The sequence below is a fragment of the Anabas testudineus genome, chromosome 6 (assembly GCF_900324465.2).
Source record: "Anabas testudineus chromosome 6, fAnaTes1.2, whole genome shotgun sequence".
Lineage (NCBI taxonomy): Eukaryota > Metazoa > Chordata > Actinopteri > Anabantiformes > Anabantidae > Anabas > Anabas testudineus.
Window position 1 is genome coordinate 21,159,124 of NC_046615.1, and position 24,639 is coordinate 21,183,762.

The 24,639-nt window shown below is 41.1% G+C and overlaps 1 protein-coding gene across 1 annotated transcript; it reads right to left on the bottom strand.

Moving 5' to 3' along the window:
- Positions 1-146: 146 nt before the first annotated feature.
- slc6a15 (solute carrier family 6 member 15) lies at positions 147-14,614 on the bottom strand. Its single transcript, XM_026364544.1, has 12 exons — positions 14,497-14,614; positions 12,504-13,008; positions 8,986-9,143; positions 8,629-8,758; positions 8,286-8,476; positions 5,543-5,653; positions 4,196-4,437; positions 3,853-3,997; positions 3,419-3,611; positions 2,791-2,950; positions 1,988-2,150; positions 147-1,444 (listed from the first exon to the last, which is right to left on the bottom strand). Exons 2-12 carry the CDS (start codon positions 12,802-12,804, stop codon positions 1,064-1,066), a joined length of 2,175 nt encoding a protein of 724 aa, XP_026220329.1. The 5' UTR covers positions 12,805-13,008; positions 14,497-14,614; the 3' UTR covers positions 147-1,063.
- Positions 14,615-24,639: the final 10,025 nt, after the last annotated feature.

Sequence of the window (24,639 nt, forward strand, 5' to 3'; positions counted from 1 at the left end):
TCCAGAGCTTATTTTCTCGATAATAAAGATGTTGTTCATATGTTCTAAGGAACACTGACAAACATTATGTATTTGTGGTTAATCTGAAATGTGTCCTGTGAAAAGCACAAAACACAGACAAACAAATGACAACAAGGTTTCTGAGTATGGACCATATGTGATCTTTAATCTTGATGGGGAAAAAGACATTGCATTTGAAGCCATTTCATGGAAAAAATTATTTACAGCGAGGACTTGGTCCTCACAAGCATCAACAACACATTAGTAAAAAAACAAGGAGATGAGTTAAGGATTTGCAGCACTCCTGAACCTTAAAAACATGGTGTTCTGATAGTATTAACATAAATATATTTATAATATTTATATTATATTTACAGAATACCTTAAATATACAACGTCCGTCATGTATTCCATAAACAAATATAAATTACGTAGGCACACTTTTGTCTCAAACAATCATGGGAGTGGATTTCAAAGCCCATCCTCTTGCTGTTTGAACTACTGTAGGTTGACCTGAATATTGATCAAGAGAAATCTGTGCAGACTTGCATGGTTACACGATCCAGAGCTACAATACTACTAATACTTGTTGGCCAGCGGTTACAGATCATATTGTACACAACCATTTCTTTACAGCAGGATTTGATGCTGGCTTGATTGAAAACAGGCAAAGTCCCAAAATGATCTCTTTGCCCCCTGATCTGCTCCTTTGCTGACTCCTCTTCAAGTACTTTAGGCCTGGTAGAAAGTCCACCTTATTGCTTACACCTGTCCTCCCCTGCATGATCTGCAAGGAGAAGGGAGCAAAGGCTGGAGGGAGCAGTGGGTAGAGATGAGTTTGGGACGCCTCAGAATAAATGGGTCAGACAAGGATGATGATTATTCCCACACCTTGTTTTAAGGTAGACAGTCATATAAAGGTTCAGTGACAACAATTAGAGAGCAGCTATGATATCTACAAAGAATATACAATACAGGTGAAATATACATTGATGATACAGGCAACTAAACGCACGCAGAGGGGTTGAGAGGAGGAGTGACCAGACGTCAGGTAGGGCTGAGTCTATAAGTCCGACTCGGGCATATCCGGCATGTCAGCCATCAAGTAACCAATACCATAACGACCGTTGGGTGTGGTGTCCACCTCTGGGCCACCATTACTGCTCTGCTTGCGGTAGATGCTGTTACCAGGCATCGGTGAGGGCGCCTCGCTGGGAGACTTGCCTTGAATCAGGCTGGTGTCGTCATCCTCTCCTGGCCGGGCGGTCTCCTTAATGATGCGACCCTTCTTGTAGGAGACAGTGGAAAGGCCACTGGTGTTCTCGTTAATGATGTTGAAGTAGCGCAGGGCAAAGACAACGGGCACAGGCATGATGGCCATGACCACCAAAGAGATGCACACCACAATGCCCCATGGAGGAAAGTACAAGGTCTGCTCTCTGGCCTGGAAGAAAAACAGCAGGTTGTAGAAAATACGCAGCACAGACAGATGGCATGAAGGATCTCCAGGTGACTCATTTACTTTAAGTCAATTCAGTTTGTACATCTATATAAGTGTAAGACATTCAGTGACCAAATGAGTCAGAGGCTCAGTAACAGGAAACTGTTAGAGACAGTAAAGCACAGTTTGAAATATAACTTATCTTATATCAGCGTGCTTAACAAATCTTGGCTAATGTTTATTAAATTCTATACACACCGTGCCTCTGCTGTAATAAATACTAGTTTTGAATGATTCTCATTTTCTCTTGATGTGATCAAACAGGTGCGTCAGTGTCTGAATGGTAGACTACACATCCTGTTGATTGTCTAAGGGTTAAAAGACTTCTACACACGTGTTTATCAGCAAAACTTTGAATTTTTTTAGCTACCGCCTCATTTACTTTGAACCCTTTAATAGGCTTTTTACTTGTTCCAGGTTTACCAAGAAGGAGAACTTCCACCCCCATTGATCCCTGGTCCCAGGTGGGAGATAAGCCGGACTCACCTCTTCCTGTATCCAGGCACTGTAGCTGGGCGGCGTCATGATCAGCTGGATGAAGCTGGAGCACAGGAGGATCAGCAGCAGGATGGGCGTGATGTACTTCCACATGTAGTAGTAGAAACGGTACGGGGTGAAGCCCAGCATGTCCTTCAGGTCTTCAAAGAATCTGAGAGAGTGGTGAAAACGAAACAGCAGGGATGTTTGTGGGGAAGAATTCACAGTAGTTTACATGTTTCTGCTTTATAAACCCGATGACCTCTATATGTTGTTTGTATTTTTTACTCATGGCTTCATCGTCGTCTGAGTGGTACTAAAATAGACTATATTGTCCCTGTAAATGGTGGTATCTGAAGAAAAGGACTTTGCGTCAACACTCCTAATTCACAGTTCTATAAACTTATTGGTGACTTAATATAAATATGACTTGATTGTAGCACATAGATTTACGTAAATAAATGCTGACACGGGTGCATTTTGTGGTTAGTGTCCAATTCTTTAAGCTAGGTAGAAACTTGGTTCCATGTTTCGTTTAGTAAAATCTCATTAGTGTAAAAATACACATATATACAGTAAATAAATCATTTTACATTTGAATTATTGATTAACAAAAATACAGATAACGTGTTTCTTTTTTTAATAACATATATCATGATAACGTATATCATATTTCAAAATACAGTATGAGAGGACTTAAATAATAGATAATTAGGTTAATAACCTAAATAGTTATTGAAGATTCTGCACATTTGGCAGCTAAAACTCTTTTTATGTGTTAAACCCATACGCTGATGATGATGTGCTCTTACTTATCAATCCCATAGAACCAAGCGATTGCCACATTCTCCAGGATGACCACGATGAGCAGAGGCAAAGTGGCTGAGTAGTCGTCAAACATGGTCACAAAGTAATTCCCTGAGCGCTGAACAAACAGGAGACCAATGGAGAAGGCCAACACGCAGCACCCCACTGCAGGAGAGACGCAGGTTGCAGTTACCACAGTTTGCATTTAATATTAGACAAGAAGTGACCGTCACTGTTCCAACTTTGTAAAAAATGTAAAAGCAAGAGACACAGTACAGAAATAATTCAAATTGATGATCATGGTGTGATACATACAGTACACAGAAAATGGAAACTGTATTTATATATATATACATATAAAATATATAGACTTAAATATATATTTAACCTCAGTTAAAGTCAAACGAGCAGCAGGACGCTGCTGCATCTGTTGACTTTATCATTACTCATCTGCTATGCTGTTGTTTCTGACGGAGCTTTTCTATGATCATTTACTTTCGCTATTATAAACTATCTTTCTTTCTGGAGACTTTTTGTTTGTGTTTGTCTCTGAATGTAAAATCCTCCCCAGTTTTTTTTTATTATTTCAACTGAATTTCACAGAGCTTCAGTGTATTTAAATGTTTCTCTGACCTGTAAGAAATTCCTTGCGGATTTTGAACGTATCTATCAGTGGAGTGGCGATTCCCTCTATGGTGCCAAACATGCTGCCGAGGCCGAGGTTAATCAGCATCAGAAAGAACATGACGGACCAGAAGGGCGAGGCTGGGAAGTGGGTCATGGCCTCTGTGAAGGCGATGAAGGCCAGGCCTGTACCGTGGACCGTCTGGTGAAGGGCGAAAGAAGAAGACGTCAGTAATCTGAAATTGGTATTTACCCTCAGTTGACATGAAACCAGATCTTTGAGACAAGCTCAGGGACATTTCGAAGCTTCATATCTAACTACTGTTATTGTTATTGTGCAGTGAAGTTTGCTTCACTTTCTCTTGTTGTTTTTGGGCATACTAACTATTTCCTCTGTCGCCAGCTAAGCTCACTGCTCGCTGTACTTTTTTGTTTTTGTGTACCTTATTGAGCTCGTTCTCAATGTCGCAGGGATCCAGTCCCAGTCCCTGATACTTTTCCTGCTTGATTAATTGATGGTAGTCGGCCAGACTCATGTTATAGTTGATGTCAGTAAGGTTATCAACCCTCCCAATCTTATCGATGTTTCTACAAAACAAAAAACAGCAGACGTCATTGATAAATAAACTATCGTTACTTTCCCAACATCTAAGTACAGAATGAAAAACACTACAGATCTAAAAAGTCACATTTGAGTTACATTCACACACGAATCAGATCTGATGTTTGCTGGTCTTCAGGAAACACAAATGCAGTCTACAAATGTGAGAAGAAGCTTACACTCACAGGCGAATACATTTTGCGTTCATGATGTTGGCTTTGAAACCAAGCACAGCGAAAACGACCAAGGTGGCCAGCACAGAGGTGAAGAAATTGATAAGAGAAACCAAGACAGCATCGAAGTGGCAGTTGTTGTCCCGCTTGTTGTAGCTGGAGAAGGCGATGACCCCGCCAAAGCCGAGACCCAGCGCAAAGAAGACCTGCGTGGCTGCCTCTCGCCAAACCTTGGGGTCCAACATGATCTCCAGCTGGAAACAGGACAAGGTGCCGTTAGGTTTAGTTCCTGTTGATCAGCTGATTATTAAAGAAAGAGAATCACTTGGTGTCACTAGATCAAGATAAAGTTTAATGTAGTTAATTAGTAATTAGTTTCAGGTACATTCAATAAATAAAACTTGATTGAGCCTTGATGTGCACCAGGTTTTATGTCACGACTCCTTGAGAGCTTGTGGGTTAATGTTAATGTTAGAACTAACATATTTAGCACAGTGCAATGGAATATTTCGACATAACTAACACATACACATTTAATTACATCTGTATACTGGACCATCTTGTAAAATGACAGCTGGTAATGTGTCAGCTTCCTTGTGGTAGTTTTCTATGTCTGAAACTATTCTGAGCACGATGTCTTTGAAGTCTTAGACGAAAGCTGGTAACTAAACATGTCGCTTGAAGTCGGAAGATGTCAGACAAAGCAGACACACAAGACGAGACAGACGCTCCGTGAATCAGCGTCTTTGGATGATGGGTTACATAAAACCCCAGAAACTCCTGTTTCCATGGTGACACGAATGTACAGCCTGAAATGCCATTGGCCCGTTGCTGCTGTGCAGGCAGCCTATTACAGTGGAGTTCACCTTTTTTTTATAAAGGACGAGATACATAACACCTAAATAAATACTAATTCTACATTTGTACCTTCTACTTTCTCCAAGGCCAGGAAGAGAAATAAAAATATCCTAATGTAAAAGTTCAAATCAAATCTAATAAAGTAAAGATTCTGTTATGGGGAAAACTGTGCAGAAGCAAAGTACTGATTATGCAGAATGGCCCTGTTCAGTGTTTATTATATAGTAATATAGGTATATAGTATAATATAGGAATATGACTATATGCAGTGTTGTAGTTACTAAAACAGAAACTATATAACATGATATTGGGTTGATTAGTCTATAAAATCATTATATTAAGTGTGATGTTCAAGTTTCGAGTGGAATACTCAGGTACAGGTAAATAGATCTGTCAACATACGGTGTCTTGAAAAAACTCAAGTGTATGTTTCTCTGACTCCATTTGATTTAAAGTGTACATAAACATTTTAGCTAAACACTAGATGGAAGTGTGCATTACCTTGGGCGTGAACATGTGTCGAATCCCGTCTATGGAGCCCTCGAGGAGCAGAGCTCGAATCAGGAAGCAAATCAACACGACGTACGGAAACAGGGAGCTGAAGTACATCACCTGCAGGAAAACACAACATGGTGTTAAACAGCAGTGCTCTCATTCTGCATTTTATAATCTGTGAAACCCCCTCGTCGTCTACAATCTTAAAAAATAAAAAGAGCCGCACGTATTGTACAGTTTTTGTTCATGGCACTGACCTAGTTTCAAAGTCCAAAACAGACTTATGTCTCTCAGCAGCGCTTCTTATGAATTTCTAGATTACTCTCGTCTGAAGCTCTAGGCTGTGAGGGGAAGTTAACTGCTGTTTAATTAATGTCAGGAAAATAATCTGCAGATGACAGAGACAGCGTTCCTCTATAGACCTGCCCAATTATCTACTGTTGGTCATGCTTATTCGAAGCAACTTAAACCTGAGCTGTTCTATGTCCAACGTGAGTTTGCACCTGTGAGATGAATTCAGAAAACATTTTTAATTTCCAGTTTAACAACATTAGCAGGGCTCCAGGCCCAAACTGTAGCTGCTGAGCCTGTGGAAGACCCTTTGTCCTATTGTCGCGTTAACCAGACGCTGGGCCTCACGTCGTGTTTCTGTTCAATACTACACTTCATTAACCAGAGTCCCTCTCAGCGTAGACCAGGTGGCAGCTGAAGAATCAGTGCGGCCTTGAAAGCCTGAGTCAGCGGCTTCACTTCAACACGGGGGCTTACAGGACTAGCAGTGGGGTGTGGGTGCAGACGCTGGGAGATGGTTTAAGATTGAGTCATGCACACAGTTGGTGATTCAGGGACACTGCGTCTCCTACATGGTGGTCTGTATGCTCCTCTGAGGGAGACAGTGTACGGTCTCATCTTTAAGGAAGAGCGCTGGTATCCCCTAAAGCAGGATTCATTCATGACAGCTCAGTCATATTTGTAGTGAAATAAAAGCCTGAGCAAACGTCATATTAATATATCCTGCAGCAGATCTTCTCTTTTCTTCTTTATTAAACAAGCCGCATATTGAAGAACACTGTTATCACGGTGTGATAACAGATATCTACTGTTCTATCCACAGATTTATGTTCTTTAAAAAAAGATGTATTTATTTTTTACAAAGGATTCAGTGTTAGGGCAGATAGCATGTCCTCTAAGTGAAGGTTGAACACAGTTATCTTCATAAACGGACACAATAAGGAAGACGATGCTCCCGTAGTAACAGAGACATGTGTTGACTGTCCTCCTGCACAGTGTTTCAGCAGTCTAAAAGCTAGTGTACATCTGAAGGACAATAAACAGCTTTCAGTGAATTTCACCACTCTCTCCCCAACCATATGCCGAACCCCCTCCCCCCGTTTTCTTTTTGCCAAACCAAAGCGCACATAACCATGGTAACCAAAAAACAGTCTGATCCTTTCACGCCCACCCACGCACACAAATGGGACAGAAACGTAGCTCGCTGTAGGGATATTCCTTGGAAAAGGCTTTTGTGTGAAGCTGGGTGGGGGGGGGGGTGTCGATATTCTTTTGTACCTTCACAGCACTGATTAAACGTCAAAGACAATCGTAGCTTCGAGGGAAAGTTTGACCAACTCCAAAGACCTTTCTTTCACAATAGGTAGCTGGAAGAAGCTTTGGTGGTTTCTGTGTAGCTGTTGCAAAAATCAGGGGTTGTTTGCAAATCGCTGAGGCAGTGACCAAGATGAAATATCGACGTTACTGAAGGCATCCAGCATGATTTGTCTATGGCTGCTGTGGTGAATGTGCCACTGTGAAGCCGAGCAAGTAGTAGACAGCTGTTCGGATAAGACCTGATCTAACGTCTGATAAAACTAAAAACAGAGTCTAATATAAGGGCTGTTACTTTCTAATCTTGATGTGTCTTCCCCTAAAATGTTGTTTGATGCGACACATCCTTAGAGCTGCATGTTTCTTTGGGTAAAACAACATCACAACATCACAACAATCACCACACTTGACAACATGAGCATCCCATTTGAGTCACGTGTCAGTTCAGTTTACTCGCTTCTCAGCATCAGTTTTGTTTCGACCAAGTAGCTGCAAATTCTTCCACTTCCTTCACCGGCTCAAAATAATCAGCTAAAAGAGGCTAAAAAGCCTAGCAGAGTTTAATTCTCTATGATACTGGCACAATTACAAAGACTCATCTTATTAAGTTAAGTTCATTCAATCTTAGAAAGGAACCTTTGTTGTAACTCAGCTCGAGCGGCGATAATACCAAAATCGAATGATTCCACATCAAAGCTCATTCTGGAAAGATTTAAAAAAGCCACAGTTTTTCCAATTAGCACCGGCTTGACTCTGACCCGGGAAGTACACTAGCTAATGCTTGTCATATGATCTGAGAAAGTGTAGAATGATAAGGATCACCTGGAAGAGGACAAAAAGGAGTGGGGGTACGTTTACAAGCAAATGCCAAGCGGGCAGATATCTGTCATTTAGCGTCAGGGTCGACATCACATGAGCTCTGAAGCTTCATCATTAGAAAAGTCTCTTAAATCACATTACAGTGTCTCTGGACCCGGTGTCCATACGTGCTGCTCCTCCACATTAATGTGAGCCAATTGTGTGTGTGAGAGGATTTTCCAAAATGTTTGGCAACATATGTCCGTTTGTTTCTCGTCGCTGTTTTCTCCCCTGCAGAAATTACTGAGAGGGCTAAAAGGCTAAGAGAGAACCAGATCCTCCATACCTTCCCAGAAGACTGGATTCCCTTGATCATCGCAAGGCAAATCATGGCCCAGGCAACCAGCAGGCACACAGTCATCTTCCAGTTGAGTCCGCCACCCTCAGAGATGCTGTTGGAGATATTCAGAGCTTCGCGGTACCAGTAATAGGTGGTGGCCGAGCTCTTCTCACACTCGGGCTCAACATCTGCACTTACTGTGGACAAAACAGACAAACTGTAGTCTACTGTATGTAGTTTACAGAACAAACACTGTCAATGAAGGAAGCACTGTAACTGGGACAGAACCAGTCCATGCATGGAAGTGGTCCATGAATCTAATCTTAATATGTTTACTGAGGCGTCGTACATGGACTGCTCTTGTTCTTGTGGATACGAGGACACTCGTGCCATGGCAGAGGCTGCTGGAAGGACTGGGAGAAGTAGAAGAGACTCCAGCTGATGATGACGTTGTAGTAGAGAGCCACAAAGAAACACACCTACAGGCGAGACAAGAACGTTTCATTTAGTTTATTCACAAATATAACAACATTTTTTCCTTCAGGTTACAGTTTAAAAACAAAATAACACAATGAAATGAATTCATCTCAGTGGTATATTGGTAATATACTATGTACGACCACTCATTCGCCGTGCTGTAAACTGATGGCTACACTTTAAAAGTATATCCTTGCATAGGTAATGCAGACCACAGCATCAGACTCACCACACAGCTGGCAAAGCCGATGCCCCCCAGCCGAGGGCTGATGTAGTTCCACACCCCGATGCTGCCCCTGCGGATGCGCTGTCCTACGGCGAGCTCCAGGAAGAACAGCGGGATGCCGATCAATATGAGCAGGATGAGATAGGGCACCAAGTATGCTCCTGCCGGTCCAAACAATACACACAGCAAGTTAGCTGAAGGAAGGGTAGCGGTCACAACATGGGCACAATATTTGGACCAGGATTCACCTCTCTATCTGCCACATGCTGTATTCACACCCGCTTCTTAAAGTAACTATACTCCTACCTAATGCCCCCTAATGATGACACATTTGCCTATAAGCACATAAAACACACAGCAGCCTCTTTATCTACCTCATTATCTCCCTTACGCACACATGCACAAATTACTATTTACACATCTGCTGTGCTGCATCTGTGTGTCTCCACCCACTATGTCCCCCGCGATGTGTGGTGCAATCAAATAATTCTGGAAACCAGGAAAGATACTGAAGTCTGAAATTACCTAAATTACAGTGGGATTAGTTTGGGGCACATTACAAAGGCTGCATTCCTCTCTAGAATTAAGGTTTCAGGGCGAATGACTAACATTAAGATGTAATAGTCTAGTGCCACAAAATCCAGCGGGGCACATCTCTTGTGATGGTCATGGTACTCGTGAGCGGTGAGGCTGCCAAACACATGATGGCTGGAGAACTAAAAAGTGCTGCAAATGGCTGGCGGATAGAGGTTTTCACATTTTAAAATAAGGTGCCGTTTATCTTTCCTGTTACATCTACACTGTGACGTACGTGGAGTGTGGAGAATGAAATAAAAGATCCTGTGTTGGTGTTTTAAGGTTTCAGGACCACTGTAGGAAAACACAGCCAATCCCTCCGTGAAAACACTTAACGTCACTTTTTGTGACACTTTTCCACTGTCATGAACTGAACCACGTGAAATGATAACACTGACACTAACGCTTCCATCACAGGTGCTTTGTTTTTAGGATTAGTTTCAACACAGTTTATTATTTCATCTGGCGGGACATTCATTCAGATCCTTTCCTGAGTCCTGCTGTCCCTCCCCACTTCTGGTTTGAATGGGAGTGGTCACACATAGGAAGTAAATCTGTGTGTGTGTGTCTAAATGTTGTTTTAAGTGTGTGTGTTTGTTTATGTACAGTATACTAACTGCTTTCTATAAATAAAATATCTAATTCTGGTTCACAGTGTACACGGTTCATTCTGGGAAGAGGCTTTGACATCAGTCAGCATCAAAACGCCTCTGGGCTCCATTGTCTTTTAAAAACTTCGACAGCCTCCCTTGGATATTCGAACACTTTGATGACACTGAGAAAGCAAACAACCTGATTAGAGTTTCATCTTTTCCTAAAATAGCTTCCTCAGACTTGTGCACTTACAGGACACGGAGGTGAAATGTTTGATTTATCATGTACCAAACCAAGAGGCGTGGATGAGTGAAGCAAACTCAGACGCTGGATTAATTAAAAGACACAGGTGAAAAATTACGTCTTAAACTTCAGTTCGTTATTGTTTTTCTATACATGACAATGAACTGAATATCGTGATGTTTAACATGCAAACACACACACACACACAGACCTGCTCCACTCCCAGATCGGACATTTTAATCTAATTACAGCTGAACAGCAGGACGACCAGAGTCTGTTTAAAAGGGACTCGAAAACACGACGGGGTCAAGCGAGAGGTTGTGATCTGAGCTGCACCCCTGCAGCTGTTTGTACAGCTATGTTTGTGAGGACGCACAAGAAACTAACACTAACAGATGGGTCTTATTCAAATGACGTACATGAACACACTCGCAAGAATATGATTCACTGTATCACTACACACACACTGAATGAGGAGCTGGGCCTCCTCAGTCTCTCAGATTCACTTCCATCATCTTCTACCATCACATCTGAAGCATCAGTTTCACAGAGTCGCCTCATGTATTAACAGTATTTTAGGAACATTTCAGGAGGGTTGAACTGGATCAGGAGTCGCTGTCGGTGCAGGTCTGTAGTCTGTTCATACAGTGTAATAACAGACTGGACTCGGACTGGATTGTTTTTATCCCGTCTGGCCAAACAGTCTGATACAGTTTCATTTAATCAGCTTTCTCGAGGCACTCGATGGCTTTACATAATCTCCAGGTGGGAAGTGCAACACCTTATCACCTTCCCGGGACACTGACACGCTGGAGTTTAAATCCCAGAGCGAGTCCAACAACGCTCTGGAGGGAGAGAGTCAAGTGCTTATTTGAGGGCACGGTGGGAAATGTCGTTTTGATTGCAGCAATTAAGAGATTTGTAGTGTAGCTGCTCGGAGAGCGATCGCCTGCATGTCGACAGCAGTGTTGAATATTCTATTAAATGTATTATTTATAGTAGTATTGTATATATGACACAGAGACAGACGGTCACGCCACTCTCACTCTCATGTCGCCCGAAGGTCATTGAGCAGTCTGGTTTTGACACACAAGTACAGCACAGAGAGTCTCTCCATCTTTCTCACACACACATGTTGCATTTCACTTAAACAAACACATGTTGTCCAGCTGTTTTTCTTCCTGTACATTCATTCAATGTGTCTGTCTAAGAGCTAAAGATGTAAACAATGTAAATAACAACAGCAGGCTCATTTTGTGAAGTGAAATGTTCCAACAGACGAGCTTCAGCCCTGGATCTCATACATCTACAAGTTTAGTTGTCTTCTTTATTCAGTCTCTCATCTCAGCTCCTACCGGCTGTAAGTTTGGCAGCAGCCTGATATATTGCTGCTATTTTACTTTTCTAATGCAGTTGGATGAAAATTTCCATCTGAGCCTTGTGTCATATTATGACATTTGCACTGAGCTTGAATTCCTGCCTGATGGCGTCTGTGAACTGTTTGCTGGGTTAATGCAGGTTCATTCCAATATTATAGATTTAATTATTGAAGTCTACTCCGCTTCACCTTACATGACAATTCCATTTTAAAACAGCGTCTCTCCTGCTTTGGAATAGTTTGGGCCGTGACTTCAATAAGTCAAATTCACCAAGTTCACTTCTGGAGTCTTATAACGTCTTTAATAGGAGGTCAGACAGGACAAACCACTGGATCAGTCAGACGCTCAGACACGTTTTTAACAAATGTCTGGGTCTGGCAAACTGCACAATCATCACCCAAACGGCTGGTTTTAAAATGTCACAGCTTACAGACAAATTTCCTGTTGCCACTTTGGCCCCGTTCATCTTGACACACTTGCACTTTTCCTGTGCAATTACATATATTAACCAATGTTTCAGCTGTCGTTTTAAAGCCGTTCTAACAGTTATCATCTGACACAGCTGATGGTGAAGGAAATGCTAAACAGTTCAACTGTGTTTAGTTTATTTTCTGATTTGTTGTTTCACACTAGGTACTATAGTGCATACTAATGTATTTCCATATTGCCCACCCTCACTGTGTATGTGTCTGTAACTGTGCTAAGACCTCAATGACGACAGTAACTCACCGCCTCCGTTCTTCTGACACAGGTAGGGGAACCTCCAGACGTTGCCCAGGCCTACAGAGAAGCCAACCTGGGCCAGGATGTACTGGAGCTTGCTGTTCCAGGCTGGGCGCTCCTCCTCCTCGCCGTCCGAGCCCCCTTCCTCCACATCGCACTCTTTCCCTTCTCCTCCATGGTTACCGACGATCAGCGAGCTCTTCTTGAAGGAATTGTCGCAGGCATCCTCATTGGAAAGCAGGTCTTTGACAGACTCTGTGACATCGTCGTCAAGCTCTCTCTTGACGGCCTTGCTGTTTTTGGGCATTTGATAAAGCAAACAAGGGCGAAGGGTGGAAAGTCTTTTTGGTCGGCAGGCTGAGAGGGCTGGGCTGGTGTCTGGGAAAGAGTCACTTTTTTAACTTTGACTGTGCAAAGCTGCAAGTTTTAAGGTGCGTGGGTTCAAGGGTCCGTAGGATTTGAACAGTTTGTAGAGGCTGAAATAGTTTATTTCTTCATTATCACCAAATATCTGTAAATCAGAGAAGGAGCATTACAGAATGTTAACAGCAAATACAAGTGGAAGGTTTGTAACTGAGAAAACACCTGATGAGAGCTAAGACTCTAGTGATCAGTGTAGTTTGAATTAAATTTCATAAGAAAAACATCTGAGATGGAAATAGCTGAACTGACAGGAAGGAAATTCACAGCAATGTACAGTCAACGTGGTAATTAGATTACAATCAGATTAGAATCAGACTTTAAAAATAAATTATAATTCTACTAATTCCACGAAGTTTTATTAGGGTGAATAAATGCAGTCAGATAATATTTTATCCCGGGGATGGAGAGTTGTTTCTCACATGGAAATCACATGTCCGGCAGAGGCAGCACAATCAATGAATGGGGGTGGTTTAGTTGTCTGTCAGTGTTCTGGGAACATTAGCCTGGTTGTGGACGGTGACTGGGACTCTGGCAGGTCCTGATCAGAGACACTATCGCGTTTCCAGCCTCCTGAATAATTGAAGTTTGGAGGCCATTTGCATACGAACCCAAACAGAGCTCTGCTGCGGCGCTGTGGATGGATCTCACATTTCAAAATAAAAATATGAGCACACACACACGCGGTGGTGGTGCCCTGGATGGAAATGTGGGGAAGATAGAGAGTATTTCATTAGTTTTAATATCTTTATGTCGCCTAAAAAAACGCTATATCCACATTTTGTATTATGATTTCTACTATGAACAGTCGAGGGTGTGGACGCGATCCACTCCAAAGTGGTTCAGGTGCGCAGCGTCCTTTTCTTTAGGATGTGAGCATCGACAGGGCGTCGTTATTCTGCACATGTTCGTGATTAAACGGGGATTTTCTTCGTTCAAACGCATCACTAGCTCAACATTTTCCATGTTGAAGACATACGACACGCCTCCCGCGTTTCTCCAACCTGCGGATTAAGTGATTAATAGATTTTCTTTACCGCTTTCAGATTAGCCTGGTTTGTATGAAGCAAAGGCCATCGTTTCATAATCCAGCCAGGGCAGCACGGGAGCCCGAAGGAGTAACCTTCACTGCGATTATTAAGACAGCTGCATTTACTGCATCACATCTAAAGGATGCTGCTGTTTGGATTGAGGAGGACTGAACGCACAAAGACACATGGATGCACATGACTCAGGGATGCTGAGTCAAACCGGGCCGGTTTCCAATGCGTAAAAGCGGCTTGACAAACTGGTAAAAAATAAATTAAGATAAAATAATAAAATACAAGTCACACCGGTGCCATGTGGCTCGGTGCCGCACAGTTTCCCCACAGATGAATGCGCATAAATGAATGTCCTCCCTCCCGCCCAGTCTTCATGACATCCATGTGAAGTGTTTCATCATCTCTGCCCAGCCACATCCAGCGCTGGTACCCTCGCCAGCCTCCCCCGCGCGCACACACACACACACACACACACACACCGTGCCTTTATCAGAAGCGTGATCAGCCCCAGTGAGGATGCTGAAGCCGTGACTCACCTGTGCTGAATAAAACTCGTCCTTTTCTGCGATGATTCGTCTCAAGGGATGAAATTGTGAGAGCACATGCACGGGGCAGACATTCTCACCTCTCCGTCTGAACCGATCCGACGCTGAGTGCCGCCTCACACGCCGGCGTCTCCACTTCTTTACATGTCAGCCCGCACCATGTCACGCTCAGTGGGGGGGTCTCCGCGTCCGACGCACGGATGCTATTCTATTTTCTCACTTGTTTGTCTTTCACCTATCTCACCACACGTTAATTAGAAATATGCGCTATAAAGCAATGCATATTAAAGGATGTGTGTTTATAATAGAGAGCTTAAGAGACGTCTTTGTTTTTGGGAACACCCCCACTTCTCCCACTTGGTACACTCCACTACTACAGGAGGAAATGCGCTGTCGGATGGCTGCAATGTGCCTCTGTTTATAAACGCTCATTTAAGCTCTCTGGGTGTTTTTTCTTTCCTACATTACACCGACTCGTTTTTATCCACTCTCAATATAACGGAATGGAAACAGTGTTTAGGGATTTAACAAAAAGAAAGGTTCTGGTCAAGGTCGGCAATTTGCGCGTCATCCACCCGCGCAACCTGCCGCGCTACTGCGAAACGGAAATTTACATCGAGCCGAGACAGAAAGAAATGTGTCTTCAAAAATATGAATAAGTGAGAAATGTAGGTCATTCCTACAGTTTATTTCACACTTCCAGATAATCCAAAGAGGCATTATGTCGGAGAAGAAGAGCTGTGATAATTAAATAAATAAATAAATAAATAAATGTCATCTCAACTATTTTAACATTTGACTGTTCTCAGCATTCACAAAATAAACTATATCAGTGAGTCTGCACATGAAGTAGAATATGAACAATAGTAGTTTACTGTCCATAAAGCCAAATATAGTAACAGGTTATTATTGATGCAATATTACATTGATTAAATTCATTATTTTCCTCAAACTACAAAGGCAGCACAGTTAATTACAGAACTATATAAACAAGGCATATTTTTATTTTAAAAAAAGGATAAAATACATATCTGTATTCAGCTACATGCAAGTCTTAATTAAATATACTTAATACAAGGTACAAACTAAAATTTCAGTGCATCCAGGAAGTTTTCACAGTGCTTTACTTTTGCTTACAGCCTTATTCCAAAATTGATTCAATTCAGTATTTTCCTCAGATTTCTACAAACAATACAGGTTGTTGTCCTTTTGAAAACCCCAGTCAGAGGTCCAGAGTACTCTAAAACATGTTTCCATGTCTCTGAACATTACTTCATTTATCTTTCCCTCGATCCTGACTAGTCTTCCAGTTCCTGCCGCTGAAAAACATCCCCACAGCATGATGCTGCCACCACCATCCTTCTCTGTAGGATGATATTGACCAGGTGCTGAGCGGTGCCTCGTGTCCAAATAGTTCAATCTTTGTTTCATCCGACCAGAGAATCTTGTTTCTCGTGGTCTCAGAGTCGTTCAGGTGGCTTTTGACAAACTTTTACTGAGGAGTGGTTTTCATCTGGCGACTGTACCACACAGGCCTGATTGGTGGAGTGCTGCAGAGATGGTTGTTCTTCTGAAACGTTCTCCTCTCTCCACAGAGAATCGCCTGACCATCTCATCTTGGTCCCTGACTAAGGCCCTTCCCTTTCTATTGCTCGGATTGTGCTCTGACGTGCACTGTTAACTGTGTGACCTTATACAGACAGGTGTATGTCTTTCTAAATCATGTCCAATGAACTGTGTTTTCCGCAGGTGGACTCCAAACAAATTGTCGAAACAAAAAACTGTAAAATACATTTTATTTTTTTTATTTTTAATATATTAGCAAAGATTTGAAACTTCTTTCACTGTGACATTACGGAGTACTTTTTGTACAATTTGGAAAAAAATAATGAATTTAATCAATTTTGGAATAAGGCTGTAACATTACAAAATGTGGAATAAATTGTGGAATAATATCTGGATGCACTGTACATGTAGGCCATAAGGTTAGTTGCTCTTATCAGATTTTAATAAAATTATAAATAATCTTAAACATACGTTTGAGTGGAACACTGGTTCAAATAATCTATGAAACTACAGAATAAATGTTATAGGATTAGAGTCACAGGCTATAAGACCACATTTCAATTGAAATAAATTTAATTAAATTTTATTTGTATAGCGCCAAATGACAACAGAAGTCATTTCAAGGCAATTTACATTTTTTAAGGTTTAAGACCTTGCAAAATAGACCTGTATACAGAATTATATAGAAAACCCAACAATCCCACTTGAGCAGCACTAGAGGAAAAACTCCCTTTAATGGAAGAAACCTCTAGCAGAACTAGGCTCAGGGTGGGCGGCCATCTGCCTCTGCCAATTTCATTTGCTAAAGTTGACACAATGAAGACTGAAATCTAATTTATTGTGATTTTTCTGCATCATATGATAAATCAGCAGGGAGACATCAATCAGTCATGTCTTTGTTACTCTGTTACGCAAAAGAAACACAACTCAGAACAGAAGATTCTACTTGAAATAATAAGTTCCTGTACTTACTGGATCACGAGACAGCACAATCTGAACTGTCATTTTATTGTGTTGGGGCTGTGAAAAGTTTGCTAACAGTTAACTTGTGCATAGAACACCTTTGGTAAAGGTTAAAGATTAGGCAGTTAAAGTATTACCAAGGCACAGGTGTGTGGTAAGGGTTTGAGGGAGTGCTTGATTTGACTTAAAAGACAGAGAAATTATGAGTTATAAGAGAAAAATACACAAGTGTAATCATCCACCTCCACATCTTATAGCAGGTCCAAGGTCAGGCTTCTGTTGAGCCAACTTCACGTAATCCTTATGTGACTGATTCCAGTTTCTGTGCAAAGCAGTGTGCATTATTCAGTGTCTGTTTTATCACAATTCAAGGATAAAGAGTAAGGTCATCCATTTCTCTTATTGCACTATGTTGCAGCGAATTTCATCTTGATTTATTAGCAGAAAGCATTGATTTCCAGCAAAAAGGATGAATGTTGAAACTGGTATTAAAGCAAATCTGTGGGCATCATAAATCACAAAACTGATGTCTTACTGTGATAAACCACATAAGAGGAGTCTGACTGACCTATTTTCCTTTTCTCTGCAAAGCTGTGCTTGATGTTCTGACTAATTCATTGACATGAAATTCGTGGAAGTGTAAAGTGAAATGAGAGACTGATGCCACCCACATCCTGCCCTCATATCCACCCACAGTGTTTCAGGTGCCTAAAGGACATCTTCGCAAAAATCCTACAGCAGTCATTAGGAGGTCTTTGCCTGGCAGAAATGTGTGTGTGTGTGAGAGAGAGCTGGATGCTCATACAAATCCTGTTACTTCCAGTTCGTAGCACTTATCACTGCTCTTTCCAACTCTTCTCTGGTGAAGGATGAAAAGTCTCTCAGACATCATGTTGCAGTATCCCCATGCTTTTGACACGAACACAGCAAAGTGTGCAGGGTATTGTACGCTTGCTGCAGTTTCCTCTCCCTGTTGGTGCTCGGTAAGGGCAGCAGTAAGTTGCAGACTTATTGATTGCTGCTAATAGCCTTCATCTCATTAGCAGGGAAGCAGAGAAACCCTGGTAGCAGTGAAAGTCAACCTGTGCTCCCACTATTTCTGTTAGTGAGTGCACTGAATATGTTGTCTGGTTAATGCCAAGGTAGTTCACTTATATGTTATTTAAGTAACAGCCATCACCCTTTAATGAAACCTGTACCATAAATTATTAGACTTTCAATGTAAGTGCAGTTTTGGAAATTCAGAAAATTTCAGTGAAAACTAACAAATGTCATGTGGTCAAAAAAAGGAGAAATGAAACAGGATGTTGGTCCGGAGTTCGTCTGGAGGTTGGTGTCACAGCAGACTGGCATCAAAAAGGTCAAAAAATCAGACACATTTATAGAAAATACAGGAAATATTTGTGCTGTAGGGTTTTCTAGCCAGATACTCATCAGAGGATGTTCTCTTTAGAGTATGTAGAAAATGAAAAGCTGATGAGAATTACTCATGTGTCTCTAATTTGTAGAGCAACTAGGTGACAGTTATGTTGACAGTGTTAATTAATAATCAAGCTCTGTTGTTTGACTTTTCTGAAGGTCAAGCTCATTATCGCTACTGTAACTCAGACAAGCAGGCAGAAAATATGATGTTTGTGTTTCTTTGTGTTTGAACTATAAAAATAAAAGCAGTCAGTGTTGTTACTGCTGCTGGAAGAATGACTCCCTTCTCATGGTTTCTGAAGATAAGTATGACTTCACTCATGAGACAGAATGACTGCATTGTGTAAGCCATGTGTAAAATCAAAGAGCCTCCGGGGGGCCTCGGGGAGGCAGAGGTAGAAGATCAAAACTTCCTATTCTGAAAGGTCAACTGGGGTCAGAGTCACCAGTGTGAAAGAAAATGACCAATACTGTACATCTAATGATAATGACCATGCATAAAAATTCAGTTGATAGCACAAAAATAGATGTTTCTGTGGTAAATTAAACATTTCTGAATATTAGCTGTAATAATACTATGTTTATTTAATCTACAATACGAATTGGCCTCTATTCAGTGCTGAGTGTTGCATTCAGGTCTGTCTATGAAGCCCTTCGTTCATTTATTCAGTTATTAAATCACTCAAGTGAAGTTTATTATAGCAGGTCAATGTCATTGTCTTAGTTTGAGGTCATTTATTCTTAGAACAAATTCATTTGTATAACTTTATAACACATACATGATGACAAATGAAATGCTTAAGAAAGTGGAGAAACATTTATGCTTCCATGTGCTGCCTGATACAATTAAGCAGAAATATCTTTTCATTTTATCATCTAAAATACTTAAAATTGATCAGCAGAATGGTCCTGACCCGAATGCTCGACCCCTGCAGCGAGAGGATCTGGTGACTCTGTGTTGTGGAAGGTGTTTTTCTTATTTAGTTATTCTGAGTGACCCTTCTCAACCACAGCTTGTGGTACAACAACACCCTAACAAAACACTCGATGGTGTTTTTTCCATTGTCACACACATGTATTTATATTGTGTATGTACAGTATGTTACAGTTAATATTGTTTGCATTATATTTCTTAAAAGTACTTCTTTGTTACCCCTCTTTAATGCCCATGAAGACCAATTTATTTAAAATACGGTCTTGTATCTCTTTGTGTCAGACTACTTTGAGTATTTTCACAGCTGGTAAACCCGTTTACAGAACTGCTGTCTCAGATGGAGCTCGTGCATCAGCAGGTCATCTGCGTGACAACTCAGTACACGGTGTGTGACATCAGTAAAAACAGAGCCTGGGGATGAGAAAGTAGAAAATAAGTTGTTTTATGAACATCAAATTTAATTTTGAGAAACAGTCAGACCGTCTTCAGCTGAGCTTGTTTTTAAAACATGCATTAAACAAGTGATTATTTATATGAACTGTGAAGAACCTGCTGTTCCCCGTTCTGTTCTGCTGTTTTGATTTTGTGATGGTAAACACATTTGTGACCGGCACAGGTGGCAGCTCACGTTTGCCTACCCGTTGAATCTTTAATGAACTTACCCTGACACTGGTAACACGATGTCATCTGGTCGTCACCAGTGTACCTCTGCCGGTCCTCGGATGGAAAGTTAAAGCATATTGGTTTCACTCCGTCACAGAGACGGAAGCGCTCAGCAAATGGGAACCACCTAGAGATGACATGAATGGATGATCAGTGATTTTTACACAATCAACAAGAATAACATTGCAAACTGAAAATGTGTCAATGCCATCCTAATGTTATCCTTTATTGTATTAATATAGAAACCAAGAGGAGTCATCATGTATGACAGCAGCACCCGTCCAGATATTTTACATAAACAGTGAATCTAACGTGTAATATAAAAGTTTGAGTACTCTGACTTTGTAGTTCATTCAGGCTCCAGACCTCACTTACATTAACCACACTTTTAGCAAATAGCTCGGACAAACTACACAAGACGTCAGTCAGAAATGCAACAATCAACTGTCAACGAGACCTGATATCTTTCTCAGGAGTTGGTTGAGACCAAATCAGAGATTAGAAATGTTGGACAGAGTAATCAGGCAGTGATGCAGATGAAGTTTCATTCTACATGCAAATGTAGATGCAGAGTTGTGTTAATCTGCTTTAGACAGGGCTGACTTGAAATGATCTCCGAACCAGCTGAGATGATAATTATAAAATTATTTATTGATACATGGTCCAATCGACTATATCACTATCTTTATAAAGAGCAAGGAATAAAATGTTGATTATTGGATGAAATTTGGGCTGTTGTGCATCACAGACAGGATTTACCTCCATATAAAGACATAACATCCTGTAACTGTTATTCAGTACAGTATTTATATTTAGATGAACTATTAATAACATCACGGTTCCACACTAAAAGCTTACAAACCTCGAGCGGGTGCTATTGTCTTGAAAAGCTTCATTTTCACTCAGGGGAAACGGTGTTTACTTCATGTGCTGTCTGGGAGCTGCTGTGAAAACAGAAGAGCCTGTGTGCCGTGATAGGCAGCGTGCACCTCGAATCTGCTTTGATAAAACAAAAGAAAACAGTGAACGGTGAGAACACAATGACGTTCACCGCAGCAGCCTTGATGCAGTTTGGGGATTTTTGTCCGTGAGGACGAGAGTGAAAATGAGAGCACAAGGCCATGAGAAGTGCTGATGGCTGGAGTTTGGATGGGCGACATTAGAATGGAAACATTAGATTGTGATAAACTATATCTGCTCCTGTGTGTTATGTCTTGTTTGAATCTAAGCTTTCTAGTTTTTAACCGTGGGTTACTTGAGGATATTTTGAACTTTTTTTGTCTCACTGCTCTTTCACTCAAGGGATTTCTGTGGCTCTTTATTATTTTCATTTGTAGAACATCTGACTATACAGATGTAGGTAATGACCTGCACCTTATGTACCAGACAGTAAGGGTTCACTTATGGTTATAATTGTCCACAGGTGTGAATGTGAGTGTCTGTCACTGCCTTTCAGTTGAGATCGGCTCCAGCACAATGCAACCATCAACAAGAATCCTTCCTCCAAATTCTAAAACTGACACAGAACTTTCCAATATTGTTTCTACTCTGAAACAATGGTAAATGTAGACTGACTAATTTTATTTAAACTGGCCCATTTCTTAAATCAAAATAGGTGTTTTATAGTACCTTAATAGTCATGTACTGTATGTTCAGTTGTTGGTGGTATTGTATAGTACAGTGCTAGTTTCTCTATAATGCTACACTGAGACCGAAAAGCTTTATTAAGTAAATAATATGACATACTGTATATATAATATATGTCATCACTAGAAAATATGTAAATTTACAGTAAGTTACCTGAGCAGTGATGTATTCACATAGTGATTCCAGTGTGACATTGGAGTCAGGGTTAATGGCTGAAGTCGGAGACGCATTTTCAAAGAGAGGATTAACGGCAGTAAAGCCTCCTCCCTCACTAGGAACTGTCCTGTGACACAAGGCCAAGAAAAGTCATGAGACCCACAGAACACATCGCAGTGCTAATATCAGACCCGGGCCAAGTCCTGTCTTTATGCCTAGTTATATGTCTGTTTACCATGTGGGCATCATGAACGATGCCAAAAATGAGAAAATCCCAATAAATGATCTATTATTATCTAAGTCTATGTCTGTGTGTGATGATGACTCAGACGTGGGACATTTAATTAAAAAAACACTCCAGCATTTGTTATGCTTTAATTTCATGATTGTATTCAAGACATACTGAGGAGTGCAGACTAAAAAACTGCAGATAGAGTTTATGTAAATTATTTGTCATCAATTTGTCAATCAATGCTGTTTATTCCTGAAAGGTTACCAACAATAACCTAAGCTAATATATAATCCATGTGTTACATTTTACTGTGTTTTAACTATTTTTAACACTTTTACAGGTGTTTACACAATCAACTTTCAACATCTCAGCTGGAATATACAATGAAAGACACATACTCTACATAAATAGAAAAATATAATATGACGTTTAACCTCTTTTCCGACTGTTTTGTTAAAAATTAAAATGTTGCATTAAATACACAAAAGACAGAGAGAATCAACAATGAGTAACTGGAGATTTGTCAGTTCACTGAGAGCTATTCTGCCTCTGCATACTGGACTTCTGTACACACTCACAAAATAGTGACTCTAGCTTGAGACATTCATTGTACATGGACAGCATTCAGCCCCTTTGTGAAGTAAACAAAGAGCTCACATTTCATGTAGCCCCTGGTTCTCAATGTTACCATTGACTCCTCATGTCATTGTAAGATATTTGCAAAGATGACATGAGCAAATGTTGAGGTTTCACCTTTAAAACACTGTTTAAAACTTGTGATAGCTCAAAGAAATGAGGAGAACCAGTAGAGCTGTTAGTTTAACTCACTGAACCTGGACTAGAAGACTCCCAACCCCCTGCTTGTTAGGGGGCATTCTGATTACAGTAATCCTACAGTCATCTGAAGCAGATTTAGATGTACTGCCAGTGTAATGATAACTTTGAAAGACAATCCAAAGATGTGTCCAACCGGTTCACTGCTGTTGTTATCCCATTGACAGAAGGAGATAATCTTTTAGTGCAGGGTGTTGAGAAAGAACTTAGTGAACTGTATTAACTAGCAGGTATATCTGTGGATGTAGATATGGGTTCAGTTACATTTTGATTTGACAGCACACAAATACAGAAATGCCACATTAGGATGATTAGACTCACAAACACTTTTATGCAGGATAAACTTACTTAACTACCTGCTCTTGATACACACCTTAGGCTTTTGTGATTATCTATGAAGGTACAACTCTGCACAAAAGCACAATTTTTATTTTCTGCATCATTATATTATTATTTGGTTTATAACATGTACATTTAGAATGTGCAGAAAGAGAAAGATAAATGGTAATATGGACAGTGGTGATGCTTTCCTCCAATCCTTTTTGTCAAAGCCCCCAGATGGAAACGATAGGCCTGATAGGCCCAAAGGCTGCCAAGATAATGGCAACAGACGAGTAACAGAAAACCCTTGACAGTGTAAACACACGGCTGCTATCTAAACCGCTGCTGTATTTGGGCCGGAGCCGCCATTGACTGGTGTAATCTGCTATATAAATCTGCAGCTTGGGTCTGTCTGGTTGCTGTCTGGGTTCCATGCACTTGGACAAAAGCGACAGACACCTTGCCCACTGACAAAGGGCCTGGGCCTAATCTGAGCAGACAAGGCTTGCTGATGGGGCCTTTTTGAGCAATTGAACTTGGTCAATGACTCTTACAGGACCTAATGAAACATAAGGGACAAGTAGTTAGACTCCAGCAACTGGGACCGCACCAAACTGTCCAAACTGTTTCTGTCCATCGGTTCTGGTCTGAAGTTGTGCCATAACCCATAATGACCTTTGTGAAAGCATCCTGATGATGCTGACCTTGTGGGGCCATGCAACAACATCAGTGTTGTAGATGTCGATGCACCTTTCATTGTCGTTGTGGAATTCAGTTTTGGCCTTTGAAAGGAAAAAAAAATTCTGATCTGGCGCCATGGTGTTGTTTTGTTTTTGTCCTGGAACATCACGTGAATTGTGAGCGGTGAGTGTGTCTCTGGACCAAACGGTTTTGGGATGGAGTACATGCAGTATTTCTTTGAAACTTTGAGGAAGGAGACTGGGTTCCTTTTAGAAGGCCCCTGGGAATGTGTATGGGAAACCTGTGTGGGCCACTGGAATCTCCTCAAAGACAACGAGTACAGCACAAGGGTAGAGCCTTCACCACGGGATAGAGGAACTGGTCTTTGTAATCAGAAATGCCATGGAAAAAGTGTGCATTGTTCACAGCCTAGAAATATTTTTGTTCTTCTGGTCCTGTGATTCACCTACAGGTCTTTAGGGTCACTGACCCCTTCAAGCCGGCTGCCCACACAACTCCCTGACACTACATTTTATTTTCACAAAGAAATACTACATCTCAACAGCTTTGATTGTAACTTTCACATTTTGAAATTATAATTATTTTTTCTATCTATCATATTAATTTGAATTATCCCCTTTGCCTTTTGCACAGTTTGTCCTTTGCGAGGCAACGTAGTTCCCAGCGTTGTTTCCATGGAGACTAAAGTATCTCT